Source organism: Crotalus tigris, unplaced genomic scaffold, assembly GCF_016545835.1.
Source record: "Crotalus tigris isolate CLP2741 ecotype Arizona unplaced genomic scaffold, ASM1654583v1 scf7180000024450.1299024, whole genome shotgun sequence".
In the NCBI taxonomy this organism is placed as follows: Eukaryota; Metazoa; Chordata; class Lepidosauria; order Squamata; family Viperidae; genus Crotalus; species Crotalus tigris.
In genome coordinates, this window is record NW_024100619.1 from 783,003 (window position 1) to 801,635 (window position 18,633).

Consider the following 18,633-nt stretch of genomic DNA (forward strand, 5'->3'; position numbering starts at 1 on the left):
GGTTTAACAATTGTTTCATGATACTGATGTTATATAGTGCTGAGTGTCTAAGCCAGTGTTTCCCAATCCTGGCAACCTCAGGCTGTGTGGACTTGGTTTCCAAAATTCCCCAGCCAGAATGCTGGAGATTCTGAGAGTTGAAATACACACATCTTAAAGTTGCCAAGGTTGAAAAACAATGGTCTAAGCTACAAATGAATGACCTTCCAATCTGAGTCATTCCTCTGCTATGAATTCTTTTTGAATTTCAATTCTCTATTTGAGAAAAACAGGGAATCATAATGCTAACTAGATATACTGGATTGTTAAAAGATTTGTAATGCTATGGAAATGTTTTATACATTTGAAATTGCTCACAAATACAGTTAGCAGGAAAGAACACTAAATTTTTCCAAGTAATTTATTTTTAACATTGGAAGTCATATTAGATTATAATAACTGACGCAGAAAAGGTTTGAGAGTTGTGACTATGCATCTGTTTATAACCATTTTGAGGGACTTACTTAAATTCAAAGTAATTTCAGCATTCTTGAAGAAAACTGTGAATAAAGATAGAGTAATGTTCCCCAATCTAGTGCCCATCAGACATTTCAGATACAGAATCCTAGGTCCTCAGCCAGCATGGACATGTTAGGTAAGGATGATCAATTATAGTCCAATATATTAGAAAAAAAGTAGAATGGGCAATCTGGACAAGTTTGACCTGTAATCTGACAAAAAATGTACGCAAGTCTGTCAGCTTTCTGAAAGCACAGCAGCCATTATATGAAACAGAATATTTGGTAAATAGATAATAATAATAATAGTAGTAAAGTTGGAAGGGACCTTGGAGGTCATCTAGTCCAACCCCCTGCTTGGGCAGGAAACCCTACACCATTTCGGACAAATGGCTGTCCAGTCTCTTCTTAAAAACTTCCAGTGTTGGAGCATTTACTGCTTCTGGAGGCAGGCTGTTCCACTGATTAATTGTTCTCACTGTCAGGAAGTTTCTCCTTAGTTCTAGGTTGCTTCTCTCCTTGATTAGTTTCCACCCGTTGCTTCTTGTCCTGCCTTCAGGTGCTTTGGAAAATAGCTTAATTCCCTCTTCTTTATGGCAGCCCCTGAGATATTGGAATACTGCTATCATGTCCCCCCTTGTCCTTCTCTTCGTTAAACTAGACATACCCAATTCTCGCAACCGTTCCTTATATGTTTTAGCCTCCAGTCCCCTAATCATCTTTGTTGCTCTTCTCTGTACTCTTTCTAGAGTCTCAACATCTTTTTTACATCGTGGTGACCAAAACTGGATGCAGTATTCCAAGTGTGGCCTTACCAAGGCATTCTGGTTAATCTTGATTCTAGTTAATAGCTAGCACTGTGTTGGCCTTTTTGGCAGCTGCAGCACACTGCTGGCTCATATTTAAGTGATTGTCTACTAGGACTCCGAGGTCCCTCTCACAGTTACTACTATTGAGCATGGTGCCACCTATGCTGTACTTGTGCATTTGGTTTTTCTTGCCTAAATGTAGAACCTTGCTTTTTTCACCATTGAATTTCATTTTGTTAGTTAGTGCCCAGTGTTCAAGTCTGTCCAGATCCTTCTGTATCTGAAGCCTGTCTTCTGGAGTGTTGGCTATTCCTGCCAGCTTGGTGTCGTCTGCAAATTTGATGAGTTCCCCATCTATCCCTTCATCCAAATCGTTGATGAAGATGTTGAAGAGTACTGGGCCCAGAACAGAGCCCTGGGGCACCCCACTACACACTTCCCTCCATATAGATGCAGTTCCATTGAGGACCACTCGCTGAGTACGGCCGGTCAGCCAGCTACGGATCCATCTGGTGGTGGTTCTGTCTACCCCACATTTTTCTATCTTGTCAAGTAGTAGGTTGTGATCTACTTTATCAAATGCCTTACTGAAGTCCAAGTAAATTATGTCCACAGCATTCCTCTGATCCACTAATTTTGTCACTTGGTCAAAGAATGCAATAAGATTTGTCTGGCATGATCTATTTTTGACAAACCCATGTTGGCTTTTAGTAATGACTTTGTTTGCCTCTAGGTGTTCGTTGATTCGTTGTTTGATTATCTTTTCCAGGATCTTCCCAGGTATTGAGGTCAGGCTGATAGGTCTGTAATTTCCTGGATCCATTTTTTTTCCTTTTTTGAGGATGGGAACTACATCAGCTCTTTTCCAGTCCTCTGGTAGTTCCCCTGTGTTCCAGGATCTTTGAAAAATATAGTTCAGTGGCTCCGATATCACATCTGCCAGTTCCTTGAGAACTCTGGGGTGTAATCCATCTGGTCCTGGTGATTTGAACTCATCTAGGCTGGACAGGTGCTCCCTAACCATTTTCTTGCCTATCTTAACTTGTGTTTCTGTTTTGTTTTTTATGGCACTATTTTTGATAGGTTGGTCTGTTTTTTCCCTTTGTGTAAAGACGATGCAAAAAATGAGTTAAATAGTTCTGCTTTCTCCCTGTTGCTTGTCACCTTCTTGCCACTTCCACCCACTAATGGACCAATCATTTCCTTCACTTTTTTCTTGTTTTTTACATGTTGAAAGAAGCTTTTTTTGTTATTTTTGACTTTGGTCGCAAGCCTTAGTTCATTTTGAGCCTTGGCTTTCTTCACTTCATCTTTGCAGGCTCGGGCTATTTGCTGATATTCTGACTTAGTTATGTTCCCCTCTTTCCACTTTCTATACTTGTCCTTTTTATCTTTCAATTTGTCAGAGAGTTCTTTATGCAGCCATGCTGGTTTCTTTTGAGAGCTGTTATTTTTCCTCTTTGTTGGTATTGTGCTAGACTGTGCTTTTATTATCTCATTTTTCAAAATTTCCCAAGCTTCTTGAGTTGTTTTCCCCTTGAGGATTCTCATCCATGGAATCCTTCCCAAGCCCTCTCTAAGTTTATTGAAATTAGCTGTCTTGAAGTCCAAGACTCTAGTTTGACTGTGTGCTATTGGTTGTGCTTCTATAATGTTGAATTCTAATATTAAATGATCACTTCCTCCCAGGGTTCCTATGGCTTCAACACCGTCTATCATTTCATCTCTGTTAATGAGAATTAGATCCAAAATGGCTAATCCCCTAGTTCCCTTCTCTACTTTTTGGGAGACAAAGTTGTCTGCTAGGTTTGCCAGGAACCTGTTTGATCTTCCACTTGGTGCGGAGTTTGTCTCCCAGTTGATGTCAGGGTAGTTAAAGTCCCCCATTACTATTGTGATGTGCTTCCTACATACCTTAGTTAGCTGACTAGCAAAAAGTTCATCTATTTCCTCTGTTTGGTTGGGTGGTCTGTAGTATACACCTATGGCAATGTCATTTCCCCCCCCCTTTTATATTGACCCAAATGCATTCAAGACAGTTTTTATCATTGTTGTACTCTATTTCTGTGGAGATGTAGTTATTTCTTATATAGAGAGCAACTCCACCTCCTCTTTTATTTGGTCTGTTTCTTTTAAATAATTTAAATCCCTCTAGCTGTGTGTTCCATGTGTGAGTTTCATCCCACCATGTTTCCGTAATGGCAACAATATCGTATCTGCCCTCATTAACCTGAATTTCTAGTTCACCCTGTTTGCTGTTCATACTTTGTGCATTGGTGTATAAACATTTGAGTCCTTTGTGGGTGGCCCTGTGTTTCCTTTCTACATAACCTGTGTGGTGCCTGAGTTCCCCTATTGTCTTACCACCTATTTGGTTAGTGCACTTTATGTGCACTCGCTATTAGAGGCTTCATTTTGCTTGATAGCAAGGTTGGTATTCTTGTCCACACACACATCTATGCTACATGCACTGATAGCCCTATAGTTTTTAAATTGCCGGGGACAGGGTTGTTCCGTATCAATTAACTCCCTGTCCCCGCTGTTTAGTTTAAATTTCCCTTCAGATGGTTCACTTCATTTTCTTATGTTCTTATGTATCCATTTCCCCTTTAATGGTTCTATATGTGGGAGGGTTCTGATGCCACCTGGCTAAAAAATGCTGCTTCCCCTCTTTAATATGGAACTATAATTATTGCCTAAATTGTTTCATTTCCTTTAATACACATGTGATGCTTCTTATAGATTCAACCAATGATACATAAAGACAGAGTACTTACTCTTCTGACAGCAGATCCTGTAAAAGTTTGTTTCTGTCACGGAAGCAACCTAATGAGTGCATGCTATCTAGAACATCAGGATCGATGTCTTCCAAGGAAGGGAGGGAACGAATCTGGACCTTTCGTGGAATTGGTTGTTCTGGTTCTGGCTCATTCTTACCCCCTCTTTAGATGAGATAGAGAGACAGACAGAGAGACAGAGAGAGAGAGAGAGAGGTGTATGGAGAGAGAGAGAGAGAGAGAGAGAGAGAGAGAGAGAGAGAGGTGGATGGAGAGAGAGAGAGAGAGAGAGAGAGAGAGAGAGAGAGAGGTGGAGAGATAGAGAGAGAGAGAGAGAGAGAGAGAGAGAGAGAGAGAGAGAGAGAGAGAGAGAGAGAGAGAGAGAGAAATGAGAAAAGAAAAAGTATTTATACTAGCACACAAAGAAAAATATTCTCCCAAATAGGGAACTCAAGCAGTTTGCCTGTAACTTCAACAGAGATTTAGATTCAAATTCTGATTAAGTATTTAATGCCTTTGAGATCTAGGATTTTAAACAGTGACTTCTATGTAAAATATATCAGAATGGCAGCAGGGAATTCACAATTAGGAAATTAAATAGCCTGTCTGTTGCAATTAACAGAAGTGCAGAATCAAATGGAGGAGAAGAGGCTGTTTTGTTCTTTTGGAAAAGACAAGGTGTCTCCCCCCCCCCCCTTTCAGAGAGATTTTAAAACTCCCAATTGGTATTCAGAAGAGATTCTTTGCATTATTTTCCATTACCATTATCTTTTGGTAATGCTGCATGGTCATCTAGCCATTGCAGTGTCAGGGGATTACTATAAAAAAACAAAAGAAAGAATAGTTTTCATGCTGCTAGCAAGTGCACAGGAACTATTTCAAAGTTGGAAGTTTTAAATTTACAAACAGCTCCTGTGATTTTTTAATTAGAAGCACTACAACACCCACCATTTTCCTCCCTCTTTATGATGATCACGAGATGATCACAAACAAGAGGGAGAAAATGACAAAAGCAAGTACTGACTGTAGGTAGCAAATACACATGGAGGCTGATTTGAAATTAAAATTCTCCATAAAGATATGGTGACTCATTTGAATACCTAAGGAAATTCTGATCTATAGATCTCCAATGCACAATTCTGGTTACTGATTAAGTATTACTTCCAAAGTCTCCATTCAAAATACTGCATACTCTCTTAATAATAAATTTGCTGCCACTAATTTATTTCTTAGAAGCTTGAATCAGATATATTGAATCAGTATTTTAGTGAAAATCATATATCAAATACTTTATTCCTTTCTTTAAAATTAAGAACCTTTCCAAGACAACAAATCTGTTTTAGTTACTTTCTATTGGTTGCCATATCTAATGTTGACAGAATCCCACAAACAGATTGATCTAAATTGTTTGCAGACAGATATTTATATTATAGGATGAAATAATGGTTTATTATTCTTTGAGCAATACTGGTTATAACACCAGCTTTTCAGGAAAATTAAGAGAGAGTGAACATATCTAGAGGTAATCAGATAGAGCAATGATTTGAACAGTTTTATTCCCCGAATGATGTCACTACTATTAAAATAATATACATAATGAAACAGAAGTACTATTATTAAATGTTAAGGTATAATCATGGTTTTCATTTTTAGAAAAAAGAGGAAACTAGCTCTTCTGTGCTCAAGGCATAATTTCAAGAAATTACTTTCTTTAAGATAATATTTAAAATATTAATCAAAAGTTACTTACATATACCATATATGCTTCTGAATGTGTTCTAGCTAAAAGTCAACAGAAAAAATGGAATGACTATAACAAAATAACAACAAATGCTAATAAATACTCTATTTAATATTTTTGTTAAAATACAAAACTGTATCTCTGCACAAAATTACCAGTACACGTACATTCATACGACAGGAATATAGCAGTGTCATTCAGAACTCAATATATTATTTACCATTTCCTGAGATTTATCATTGGTTTAGGCAAATTGGGGCAAGCTAAAAATTAAGGAACCTGATTATCTCTGAATATATGCCCAGCAAATAAATCCAAATCCTCACAAGTCCTTTCAAATAAAGTTTTTTCCTCATAGTAATTCATAAAAAGAAAAAGGGAGTTTGAGGGAGATGTTACTATTATGAGGCAATTGTAAATATAAAAATCTATTGCAAATTATTCAGACTGCCAGGGGATGACATCTTCTGCCCTTCCCCCTCGATTTAAAAAAAAAATCCCACAAGATCAGAGAATAACAGTGACTCAGTCAAAATTTGTGGAAATAACATTCCAAAATAAATAGCTTTGTGAAACAACCTTTTCTTCAAATGTGTTTCTTTGGATAATTTTTCTGGCTTTTCAGCACTTGAGGAAGCAAGCTTCATAGGTTTACTTCTCATTTGATATGCATAGAATTGTACAGGTAGTCCCTGACTTACAATGGTTCATTTAGTGACTGTTCAAAGTTACAATGACACTGAAAAAAAAAGTAACTTAGGACCATTTTTCCCACTTAAAACTGTTGCAGCATACCCATGGTCACGTGATCAAAATTCAGACACTTGGCAACTGACTCGTATTTATGATGATTGTCCCGGGGTCATGTGATCATCTTTTGTAACCTTCTGACAAGCAAAGTCAATGGAGAAGCTAGATTCACTTAACAACTGTGTTACTAACTTAACAACTGCAGTGATTCACTTAACACCTGTGGCAAGCAAGGTTGTAAAATGAGGCAAAATTCACTTAACAAATGTTTCACTTAGCAACAGAAATTTTGGACTCAATTATGGTCATAAGTCAAGGACAACCTGTACTGGTAACCTCTAATTCCAAGAAAGGCCATAGCTACCATAGAACATAGGCCATAGATCATAGAACAAGCCTTAAAATGCCATCTCAGCCAGGTGATCTGAAACACTATGGTTAGTATTGAAAACCACAGACGGGCTTGAAAGAAATCAAAGCAATAAAATCCATCTATTTATTCAGTGTTGATCATTCACCAAACTGACCAAAATAATATTTGTCCCATAATAGTACCTGAAATTAAATTAGAACAGATAATCTACATCATCTGGAGAACATGGGGCTGAGATGTCTCTAAATTCTCCAGGACCTCTTTCAAGAGTAGAGTATCGGAGTTCTCATGGCTACTACTTTACAAGATGAAAAAAATATGGCTGCCTCACTCAACCAATCTTATTTTTTATTGCTTCCACTGGCTAGGTAGGTGGAAATGAGGAGGTGATAAGCTGCCTGGGAAAGCCAAGGGAAATCATCAAAACAATTAAAAAATGAAAGTTAGAATATTTCAGACATGTGATGTGACACCCAGAAAAATACGGCATACTCCATTTAATCCTCCAGGGAAAGACTGAAGGCAAACGAGGTCCAGGCAAAAGAAGAACATCATGGCTTCAAAATCTAAGGGACTGATTTGGACAAAACTCAGCAGCACTTTTTTGCGCAGCTGCTGATAAAAACAGGATCGCCAACATGATTGCCAACATCCAATAACGGATATGGAAGAAGAAGAAGAAGAAGAAGAAGAAGAAGAAGAAGAAGAAGAAGAAGAAGAAGAAGAAGAAGAAGAAGAAGAAGAAGAAGAAGAAGAAGAAGAAGAAGAAGAAGAAGAAGAAGAAGAAGAAGAAGAAGAAGAAGAAGGCGGCTAGGTAGGGCAGCAAAGTTCAAACATGATGAGATCTCTCCAAAGATGTCCATACCCTATGGTTATACAGGCAAACTTTCCACTATTCTTAAATATGTTCGTACATAGGATTTGTTCTGATTTATCAGAGAAAATCAACATGGTTGTAATTTTAATAAGGGAAACAAACTCTCTGCTGAACAGTCAATGGATCCCATATGACAGTGTGAGTTTATAAAATAGTATGAGACAGTATGCATTGTGCAGATGGCTCGGTAGTAGGTATGACTTAGGGATAGACAGACAATTGGAACAATGTTTAAATCCTATTAGCTGAGTGTATGAGATCAGAGACCTACTAAATTGGCCTGCAAGAACTATGGCAGCTGTTTTGCTCCCATTATTTTCCACCTCATTTCCAGCTAATGAGAACTGGCAAGTCAAAATAATCTGCATAAAAATGTGAGGGAATAGAACAAAAAACAACAACTGAAGAAGGCTTTGAGATTGTGACCAGGAGGCTCAGAAAGGTACAACAGAATCAATGGTTTAATCTGTACTCTAAAATAATCACTATGAAAAATCCTGAACTATTCTTTTTTTTTTTTTAAATGAGACTGCTTGTTCAATGAATGAAAAAAAATCTAAACGAAAAGCAGTTGAGTAGGTAAGAAAGTCTGGAGGCCTCCTTTAAAAATAATGAGAAATGTTAGGCTTTTTGTGATTATTTATAAACCTGACTCTCCTTGGCTCAAACTTAAGACGTATCTGGTTCACTTCCTTAAGCTGTATGCTGTGCTGATGCCAGCTTAAATATTTAATGGAAAATTAAAGTTAAATATTTAAGCTGTTTTAAGAAAATTCTGGCCAGGTTAGGTTGCTACAACACAGGTTGCCAGATGTTCAGTCCAGACTCCTGGCTATTGCAGACCTCACTGTGCAATTTCCTGCTGTTGTACCTTTCCAACTTTCCATGCCAGGAAAACAACTGCTAATTGCTTTTCTTTCTGTGTCCAAGTCTTACTGGATATAAATACTTTCGAAAGTACATGCATATATACGTATACACATAACATACATTAAATATAGATATACAAAGTTAAAATATTAAAATACCAATATATTCAGGCACAACAATCAGCTTCATTTTTTTTTCTGTATTTCTCCACTTTTAGCTCAATATAGTTTGTTGCCACTTACATTACAGTTCTTTCCTAGGAGCACAGTAGTTATAACATTTCCCTGCAGTGCAGAACTTTACCAGTTTTAAATCTGCCAAGATGTACTTTTTAAATTACCATTTTCCTTTCCATGAGCTACTCATTTTACTGTTCTTTTTCAAATGTCAACCAATGTACCATTTCATTATTTTTCCAGGTATTTGAGATGGAAGGGTTTCTTACCCCCTTCCAAATAGCCCAAATGACCTTTAATGGTTGGAAAAATGATGTAATTGTACACTTTTGAAATAATAATAATAATTATAACAACAATCATGTTTTGAAAATTAAATGACAAAGTGAGTAATTCAGAGAAAGAAAAATTATATATTCAAAACATATATATGCATACATAATCAAACAAGCATATACATGTATCTATACTATACTATACTATACTATACTATACTATACTATACTATACTATACTATACTATACTATACTATACCTATACCTATACCTATACCTATACCTATATCTTGAGTGACAGTTTCATATTGTGGATTTGTAAACTGTACCTTTTACATGTTCCTATCACATACCAGAAAGAAAAGATTTAAATGAGCACAAATTACAAATTGCAAAACTGACATCAGCAAGCCACAGAACTAAAAATAATACATGTATGGTTTCTAAATAAAAATGTTGGATGCCAACCTTGGCCATTGAAATGATCACTTCCTTATGATGTGGATTTAAGTATTAATGGCTTCTGACCAGCTGGATCCTATTTTAAGAAGAAATAACTACTTACCAGATACAATAGCTGAAAATCCATTATAATGTCATTGACATCAGACAAAGTAGGTTTTAACACTGAGCATGAACACTATCTCAGTTGTTATGTATTGGATCAATTTACAGCTGTCATGAAAATAAAAATGAAAACCATGTTTCTTTTGGCACATAGGTTGCAGTTGGCATTGTCAGAAATTCAGCTTGGGCATGCCAACAATAGCTCATGACTACCTCGTTGCATTTCAGGAGAGAGGAACTAGAATAGAATAGAATAGAATAGAATAGAATAGAATAGAATAGAATAGAATAGAATAGAATAGAATAGAATAGAATAGAAGAGTTGGAAGGGACCTTGGAGGTCTTCTAGTCCAACCCCCTGCTCAGGCAGGAAACTCTATACCATTTCAGACAAATGGTTGTCCAATCTCTTCTTAAAAACCTGCAGTGTTGGAGCATTCGCAACTTATTCCACTGATTAATTGTTCTAACAGCCAAGAAATTTCTCCTTAGTTCTAAGTTGCTTCTCTCCTTGATTATTTTCCATCCGTTGCTTCTTGTCCTGCCTTCAGGTGCTTTGGGGAATAACTTGACTCCCTCTTCTTTGTGGCAGCCCCTGAGATATTGGAACACTGCTATCATGTCCCCCCTCGTTCTTCTCTTCATTAAACTAGATATACCCAATTCCAGCAACCGTTCCTTACATGTTTTAGCCTCCAGTCCTCTGATCATCTTTGACTATTTATTGGCATGACCAAGGTGAATCTCTGACAATGAGATCAAGTTCTTGGAGACTTGCTTTTATTGCATATGCAGAAGAAAGAAAATCATCTAGTATAAAATCTAAGAATCTAGTCATAATTGTACGTTAGTTCCAGTATAAAGCCTGCTTCTCTTTCTCTAACTTTTGCCACCTATTTCACAGCCTTGGAATTTGAGAACACCACCATGTTATGTGGATAATGGCCTTATTTGGGCTCAAACTCTATTTTAAGGCTCCCTTTATAGATGAACTAATGCAAATGTTCATTTTTAGTTGAACTGAGATCTGTTCTGGAAGTCTTTCTAATGTCCCAAAATCAAATTAAAAAGATAGGGCAATGATTGTCTGCACTACATTATATAAAGTAATGACTGTGAATTCAAGCAAATTAGTACAAAGGGCACTTTTCATACTGCTCTTTGAATCCAAGTACTTATATTCAGTACCTCTATTCTGGTGGAAATTAAAAGACAAATTGTACTTCAGAAGCTTCAAGTAAAGATGATCAATCTAGCATCTGCCATCTATCTATTGCATGCAACCTGTTGTGATAATGAAAACAACTAAAAGATAGGCAATTATATGCAGTGGGTAGGAATCCAAATTTTGTCTGTACCAGCTATGCAATAGAAGGCAGGAAAAGCGTTCTTTAAGTTACTATTCTATTTAAGAACAAGACCTGACCCAAATTGTTATTTATAAACATCTCATCAAAATGAAGATCTGGGAAGAGTTTAATTTTACATAGTTTTCTTTCATACTCCCACGTGAACAGATTCTATGAATTAAACAAGTATTTGCAAATAATATTCTTGATTAAATATATATTTAGTACCTTTGCATTTTTCAAAGTATAGTCATCATATTAGCATAATGTGAACAAAAAACATTGCAAATCTACAAGGCATAATTTCATAGAAGAGGAAGAAATGTTAGCAAAAAAACTTCATTGGATTAAAAATGGCCTTCTATAGAATAAGAAAGCTATTCTAGAGATACAGAATTAAAATAATTGAATGTATGGAATATAATTTAATTTTAAACATGGGGGGACTTGTAAAAGTTTTCTGGAGCTCTAATTGTTGGGTTCCAGCTTCACTTCCTGAAGATGTTTTGTTATCAAGCTAGGTAACAGTAGTACATGATGAAGTTATCTAGATTGGTAAGAATTATCTGCAGGAAGAGAAGTAACCTGAAAGAACATCAAGAACACTAGAATACAATCCAGAGTTACAGCTATTTTCTATTATGATGCTTTGATTTTTAAATGAATTCTCCATTTGAGGCCAGTAGTGCTAGCTTGGAAGCAAGGCCTGAGAAGCATTCGAGGAGACACACCTTCTGATAAGAAAGACTTATTGTACAGTAGATAAGCCAATTAAAAATAAAACAAAACAAATCAAGCCTTTAGGAAAGAATTTGCAGCAAAAGCAGCAAATCTACTTACAATGAAATCAATTTTCTATTTTTTCGCCATACGATTTAATGGGCTTGAAGTTACTTTCTTTTAAGTGAGAATTACTATTTCCTTTTCTAACCTTTCAAGATGTCTCTTACACTACAACCTCTTCTTTTTTCTAGCCCCTTAGTAAGATTGGAAGAAATAGGAAAGCCCCACCAATGACATATTTGAAAGACTAACAGTCTGTATTCCCAAGGGTCCTGGCTATCTTCTGGGGTCCCAAATTTATTCCAAGATCCAAGTCCTTAATTTTGGTCTCTAACTGGCTAAAAATAGATGTCTCAACATTTTCTGTTAGGACAATACTGCAAGAGTAAGGATTCCAAGATATACAATGTTCATTCTGGTATATGCAGTAATTAGTTATTTGTATTACCTTCCATAACCTAGGACCTGAGTTTTCGTAACTGAGATTTCTCAAGGCAGCACCCTCAAACTTCAAAGATGCAGGGTATGAATCAATTCTACTCCCCACTGATAATTTTATGAGGTATCTTTTGGCTCCTAGAATTTAAATTAGGATTACATGCACATTCCAAGTTTTGTTTCCATGTCCATAAGAACTAAAAACTTGCATTCTTTGAAAAATCTCATTTAAATAACCTAAAACGAAAACACATTTATCTGAGGGTACTGAAATTCTGAGTCAGTATTAACATTTACGTTACTGCAGAACATTTTGCATTAAATAATACATATATATGAGTTGGTGTCCTTCTAGATGTTTTGATGCACAATTCCCATCTTCCCTGATCACTGGAGACCTTGAGAGTTATAATCCAAAATAACTGCCAGCACCCCATTTCAGAAGACTTATTGAGTTATTGGATGGCTTTGAAAGCAAAAAGCATGAGGTAGTAATGACTTGTTTCCTTACTGTCAACCGTTTCGAGGCATCCACTTCAATCATCCCTCGTAAGAGATTCTGACAATCTGGGGGGATGAAATGTGGCATATGGAACACGCCACGTTTCACTTTCTCCAGCAGCTGCCTCAAGTTATCATCATCGAATGGCAGAGCACCCTGGAGCAGCGTGAGAAAAGAAGGGAAATAATATGACTGAGCAAAATCAATTACAGAATGAAGAAGGTAAAAGTCTAGTAGCGGAAGACTGTTTCACAAACCAAGATTGGAACAGGGAACAATTTGACAGTGAGAAATAACATAGCAGAATGATCTTCATGCAAATTATTCATTGTTTTTTTTTAAAAAAAAGTTCAATAGAGTAGTTAGCGGTCGTCCCATTGCCTTGATTCTCCTAGGCAAACTTTTTGGCAATGCACATTTATTGTAGCATGTTATTGTGTAAATTTACATTAAACAAAGGAGGAAAGCTACTTTGGATATAGAGCAAATGAAATAGACAAAGTAATTTTAAAACTTGGTTACATAAATAAGAAATTGCCTATAAGTCATGAAGGAAAAGGATGTCCACAGCTGTCAATTAGAGCTCTCCAAAGTCTCATAGAAGTGAAATGATTGATTTGAGAGGACTCTATTAAAAAGAACGCAAGTTATGCATGAGTAAAATGAAGGAATTCATAAAATGAATGGATTCCAGATATTAGCCAAAAGAAATAAAAATAAATAAATCAGATAGTTCACGTTACCTTTCTTGCTATACTAATTTAAAAATTATTTATTCATGTTCTGTTACTTCCAATTGAGGAAGTAATTGAGGGTGGGGGGATCAATGAGACATACTCATGTGGTAAATTGTGACACTGAGATTGTAGGCTCTTGGGAGTCAGAATAAGACAAAATGATGGTTCCCCAATCAGTCTGGCACAATATATGCATGTTCCTTACATAGCAAAAAGTTCATATAGTGGAGAAAATGCAAACGTAAATGGTTGCAAAGCTTTCTATGGGTTTAGGAAAGTAAAACACAGAAGAATTTGACTGGAACATTGCCCTATTAATTCATCTATACCAGGGGTAGGCAACCTTGGCTCTTTTATGACTTGTGGACTTCAACTCCAGCATGGCTGGTTCAGGAATTCTGGGAGTTGAAGTCCACAAGTCATAAAAGAGCCAAGCTTGTCTACCCCTGATCTATACATAACCAGCTAAGCCAAAATTAAAAACAAAACCTATTGATTAGAATATGAATTTCCTCAGAAATCTATTTTAATATCAAATAAGATGTTTAATCAGTTCTTATTTCTATTTCAATATTCTGTGAGGAAAAACAAAATTATTCAATGCTAATGTTATAGTTCCTTGGATTAGACTGAGTGCTTGCATTTTTATGTTTATTTGTTCTTGCTTCTGGATAATTGTTAGCAGGTCTTATTTGACCAATTTGTCTGATTGAAATTATATGATATCTAGAAAAAACATAAATCAATACAATGTTGCAGTCCTGTTTTTAGCATCAAAATCTAATTCAAAATTCTGTATTGATATAATGTACAAAAAATGACTAGGTCGCAGGGGTAAACTTTGGCTCTTTTATGGCTCGTGGACTTCAACTCTCAGAATTCCTGAGCCAGCATGGCTGGTTCAGGAATTCTGGGAGTTGAAGTCTATGAATCATAAAAGAACCAAGGTTGCCTACCCCTGGACTAGGGCAAGAGTAAGAGCTTCCTCTGCATCCGTGGCTTGTAAGAGACAGGCAGAATGTTATTAAAGTTTAACCAACTGTCTCCTTTAATGCTTTTCAACTTTACCACAGTTTTTTTTTTAATGATACTGAGTTTAGGTCAGTGATAGCTAAATTGAATTACAGGACCAAAGTGAAATCCTTTTTCTAGTATTGAGGTAACCAATCCTTCTCTCAGCCCTATATATGATCATGAAATATTGAGTAGCGGCAATAAAGACTGTACTTGTGAGCCCTTACTAGAATATCTGATTAACACTGCTCACAAAGAAAACTAGTTAAAAGGCTCATTTAAATGACTGCCAAGTGACGAATAAATCAAAATTTTCAGAGAATTGGAAGAGCTAAAACTACCGCTATCTGTTAATTCAAACACAGTTTCATTAAAGCACCTGATTCATTTCAGCTCTCAATCTGGCAGCAGAGACCAAAAAGCAAGCTATGTCTCATTTGGACGATTTGAGTAAGATAAAACTGGGTTCCTGTAAATAACTTCCAGCCTCTACTTCACCTTTTTTTACCCAAGTCAATTGAAGGCCTTACAGCTTGTTCAGGGGAGTCCACGTTTATTGATGCTGTTCATCTACCAAGATGTGTGTCAGCCCTATGAAGTAAACCCAGCGATGAGATTCAAATATGTGAACAACTGGTTCTCTGTGTGGATGCCGCTTCCGGAAGTTCATTCTGGGCCTGGACAACAAAAAATTAGCTACCGGTTCTGCTGAACTGGTGCGAACTGGCTGAATCCCACCACAGGGTAAACCCAGATCAGGAAACCAGCTCTACTGGAAGACTATACTTCATTAAGACAGGCTGCAATAACCAAATCTTGCAAGGCTGAATATGCTTTTCTTCCCCACCTTCTTATAGTCCAGCGAACCAGGGAGAAGCCAGTCTGAGTCTTTTATAGTACTATTTCCTGTTGACCATATTGCTCATGTAACAGATTCTGAACATTTGCTTCCTGCCTCTCTGCAATGAGGCAGACAGAGATTCTACCCTTCCCATTTGGAACTGAACAGCACAGTTGAAAGCCTCACAATCTTGTGTGCTTACTGATCGTGTCTTATGGCTCAGTCCCCAAAAGAACTTGCCAACATGAGGTTCCTCTGGTCAAGCTACAACTAATGCAATGGATTCTTATTCTGTGCCAGCCTATTTCATTGGAGAAACACAAGGCCTTCTGAAACAATTCACTTTTTACCAGTTTATTGACAACTATCAAGGAAGGGGGCTCTCTGGAGGATCTCTGTCAGGCAGCTATTCTAAAATACCAGCATTGCCACAGAAAAGCAGTAGTTTTTAACGTCATGTGCCCTGAGCCTCTCAGAACATGTATGATTGCAAGGAGTATCTCCCTAGCTATTCCCTTCCCTAGATGTTCTGGGTTGGGCTGATATGGGCTGAACTGATGACCCTATAGGTATCCAGGTGCTATAAAGGACTTTATAGGTCAAGACAGCACCTTCAACTCTATCCAGAACCTAACCAGTAATGAGTGTAGGACTTGCAGAATTGACATTGTATTCTCCCAGTGATGACTACCAGCAAGCCCATGAGCTGTTCTGTTCTACACCAGTTGTTGCTTCTGAGTAGTATTTAAGAGCAGCTGCATGTAAAGTACACTGCAATATTTAAGCCAGATAGTAATGAGAGCACGAGGTACTGTATCCAGGTCTTCTTACCCCAGGTACAGCTACAATTGATTCAGTAGTTGCAGTTGGGCGCAGGTCCCTCTGACCGTGGTTCCTACCTGCTGATCATGCAGGAGTCACGAGTCCAGAAGGACCACTGAATCATGAACCTACTCCTTCACAAGAATTGCTGGCTTGAAGCAACTCTGGCAGTAACAGAGAGCTCAGATGGACAAACAGCAATACCTACTGGGGTTAATTTCAGTCTGTTTCTCCCATCCAAATCCTGACATCTTCCAGCCTCTCCCTAAGAGCCCAGATCAATAATGAACCATTGATGATATTGTACACCACACTATCAGATGATCCCACCCACAGTGGCTTCTTATACCTGTTAAAAAGGATGGGGAGACAACTGACCCCTATGGCACTCCATATATCGGGGTCACCAAGTTAATCTGTATTCCCTGATAACAGATGGAAGCTGCCCACTGAGAAGGGATGGTGCTTTCAATTCCCAACCCCATGGTTGGCTCAGTAAAATACCACAGTTGATAGTATCAAAAGATCTCTGTTGAGTCTTATGATCAAGCGTCATATTTTGGTGTGAGCCAAAAAATGTTGCATCTTCTTTTTAATGGTTCAAAGGTCCTAATCTCATCGGATTATCACCTTGATGTCATTACAAACATTTTTTCACCCCAGTGAGTCCTTCTGACGTATTAAGCTTATTGCAGAATTCAAAAATGAGTAACCAGCTAGAAATTATAGGACCTTAAAAGAAATGCTAAATGCAAATATAGACTGGTGGACCTCAGTCCTGGCGTCGTTATGCATGCATTCGAACAGACATGTCAAACTCGCGATGTCACGTGATGTCGCGCAACGTATTGGGGCAATTTTGCCATTGCCGGCAATGGGGTGGGCGTGGCTTCCACGTGATGCATCCGGCCCATGGGCTGGCAGATCGACATCCCTGCATTAGAATAATCCTAATGTAAAAAAAAAAGTTGTAAAAATGTAAAACAAAAGGTAAAAGAAAAGAAAATAGGAAAGGCTCAGCTAAATTTCTCCCCATTGGTCTGTTGAATGTTATAAGCCAATGGTGCACTAGGCACTTTCTTCAAGACAAAAGTCACAGAGTAGATGGTACAAAACTGAAGAAAGAAGGGAAGGCCAGTCAGCACTCCAGTACCTTATCCTTCACCATCAAATAGAAAAATGTATCTGCCACCTCTGAAGGATTCTTTATATTGCTATTAAAATTTTATATGTCCATAGTCTTTGATCCGATCCCTAGAGCCAGAGTCTGGAGAAAAGAACTGAATCTTTTATTGATGGATGCCTTTCGCTGCTGATCTTAACAAAATACAAGCACAATGGGATGCATGCTTGCTGTAGTGCTCCACTTTCATCCATAATCCACATCCACACAAGAGTGAAGCAGGATTACATTTTGGCATCACTTTCACTTTCTGTCCTAACGCAATTTACTATGCAAAAGATTGTCCTTGTATATTAAGAAGGAGACAGGATTCCTCCTCTCCTAATGCTAGCAGAGCTGAACTGGAGTCTCCTGCTCTTGTCCTTTATTGTTGCTAAGAACAAACTTTTTTTTTATGCCTTTGAATTAGTGTCGACTCCTGATGACTGCCTGGACAATTCCCTGCAGTTTTCAGAACTGGTTTACCATTGCCTGCTTCCTTAATCTGAGAGAAAGTGATAGACCCAAGATCACCCAGCTAGCTTTGTAGCCTAAGATGGGACTAGAATGCATGGCCTCTAGTTTCTAGCCTTATGCCTTAACTGCTACATCAAACTAGCTACAATGGTCAACTATTACAGTGCTAGAGTAATCACCTTTTCTAAAAGGTCTGTTATTCACTGCCATTCTTGGAAAGTTAATGGCTTTAGCACTGATCAAAATGAAGTTTTTAAATATTTGGGCATATCTTTTCAACTTGGAATCAAAAGCAAAGGGATGTCACCACTAGGACTCATAAACTTCAAATGCAATTTTGCATTTCACTAATTGTAATGGCAATAATCACATTTCAGCTACAATGAAAAATCTGAGAGCCAAGGTCATTAGCCACCTGCCATGCAGGGTACACATTTATTATAATAACCTAAAAGTCCATAGAAGTAGCTCAACCTATTTTTCTGAGAACTTGATGCAAGCATCCCAGCACATATCAAAAACCCTGCTGGGATTACAGTCTGGCCTAATTTCCATAAAGATTGAAATGAAGTTTTTGCCATTTCAAATATTGGATTAAAGTTTTTTATGTTTTGGCTGTACTTTGGCTTTTCTGATTTAGATGCTCATGGTAGATGGCATCGTTACAGATTTAAAACATTACTTGCTATCACCCCACCATCTGATTTCACTTGCCCCCGAGGGACCGTCGTCTGACTTGAAACCACAGTCCTTCACACTGATATCAAAACTCTGATATCAGAGTTGCTAAGTTGA

At 37.5% G+C, this 18,633-nt stretch overlaps 1 protein-coding gene across 14 annotated transcripts in view; it reads right to left on the minus strand.

Moving 5' to 3' along the window:
* BRSK2 (BR serine/threonine kinase 2) overlaps positions 1-18,633 on the minus strand; it is a 255,960-nt gene that overhangs the window by 89,095 nt on the left and 148,232 nt on the right. For all 14 annotated transcript variants that reach the window (XM_039332151.1, XM_039332150.1, XM_039332144.1 and 11 more), the window contains exons 8-10: positions 12,795-12,941; positions 5,834-5,865; positions 4,084-4,248 (exon numbers count right to left, since the gene is read on the minus strand). In XM_039332151.1, the coding sequence (XP_039188085.1) occupies positions 4,084-4,248; positions 5,834-5,865; positions 12,795-12,941 (344 nt within the window). The remainder of the gene's footprint in view (positions 1-4,083; positions 4,249-5,833; positions 5,866-12,794; positions 12,942-18,633) is intronic.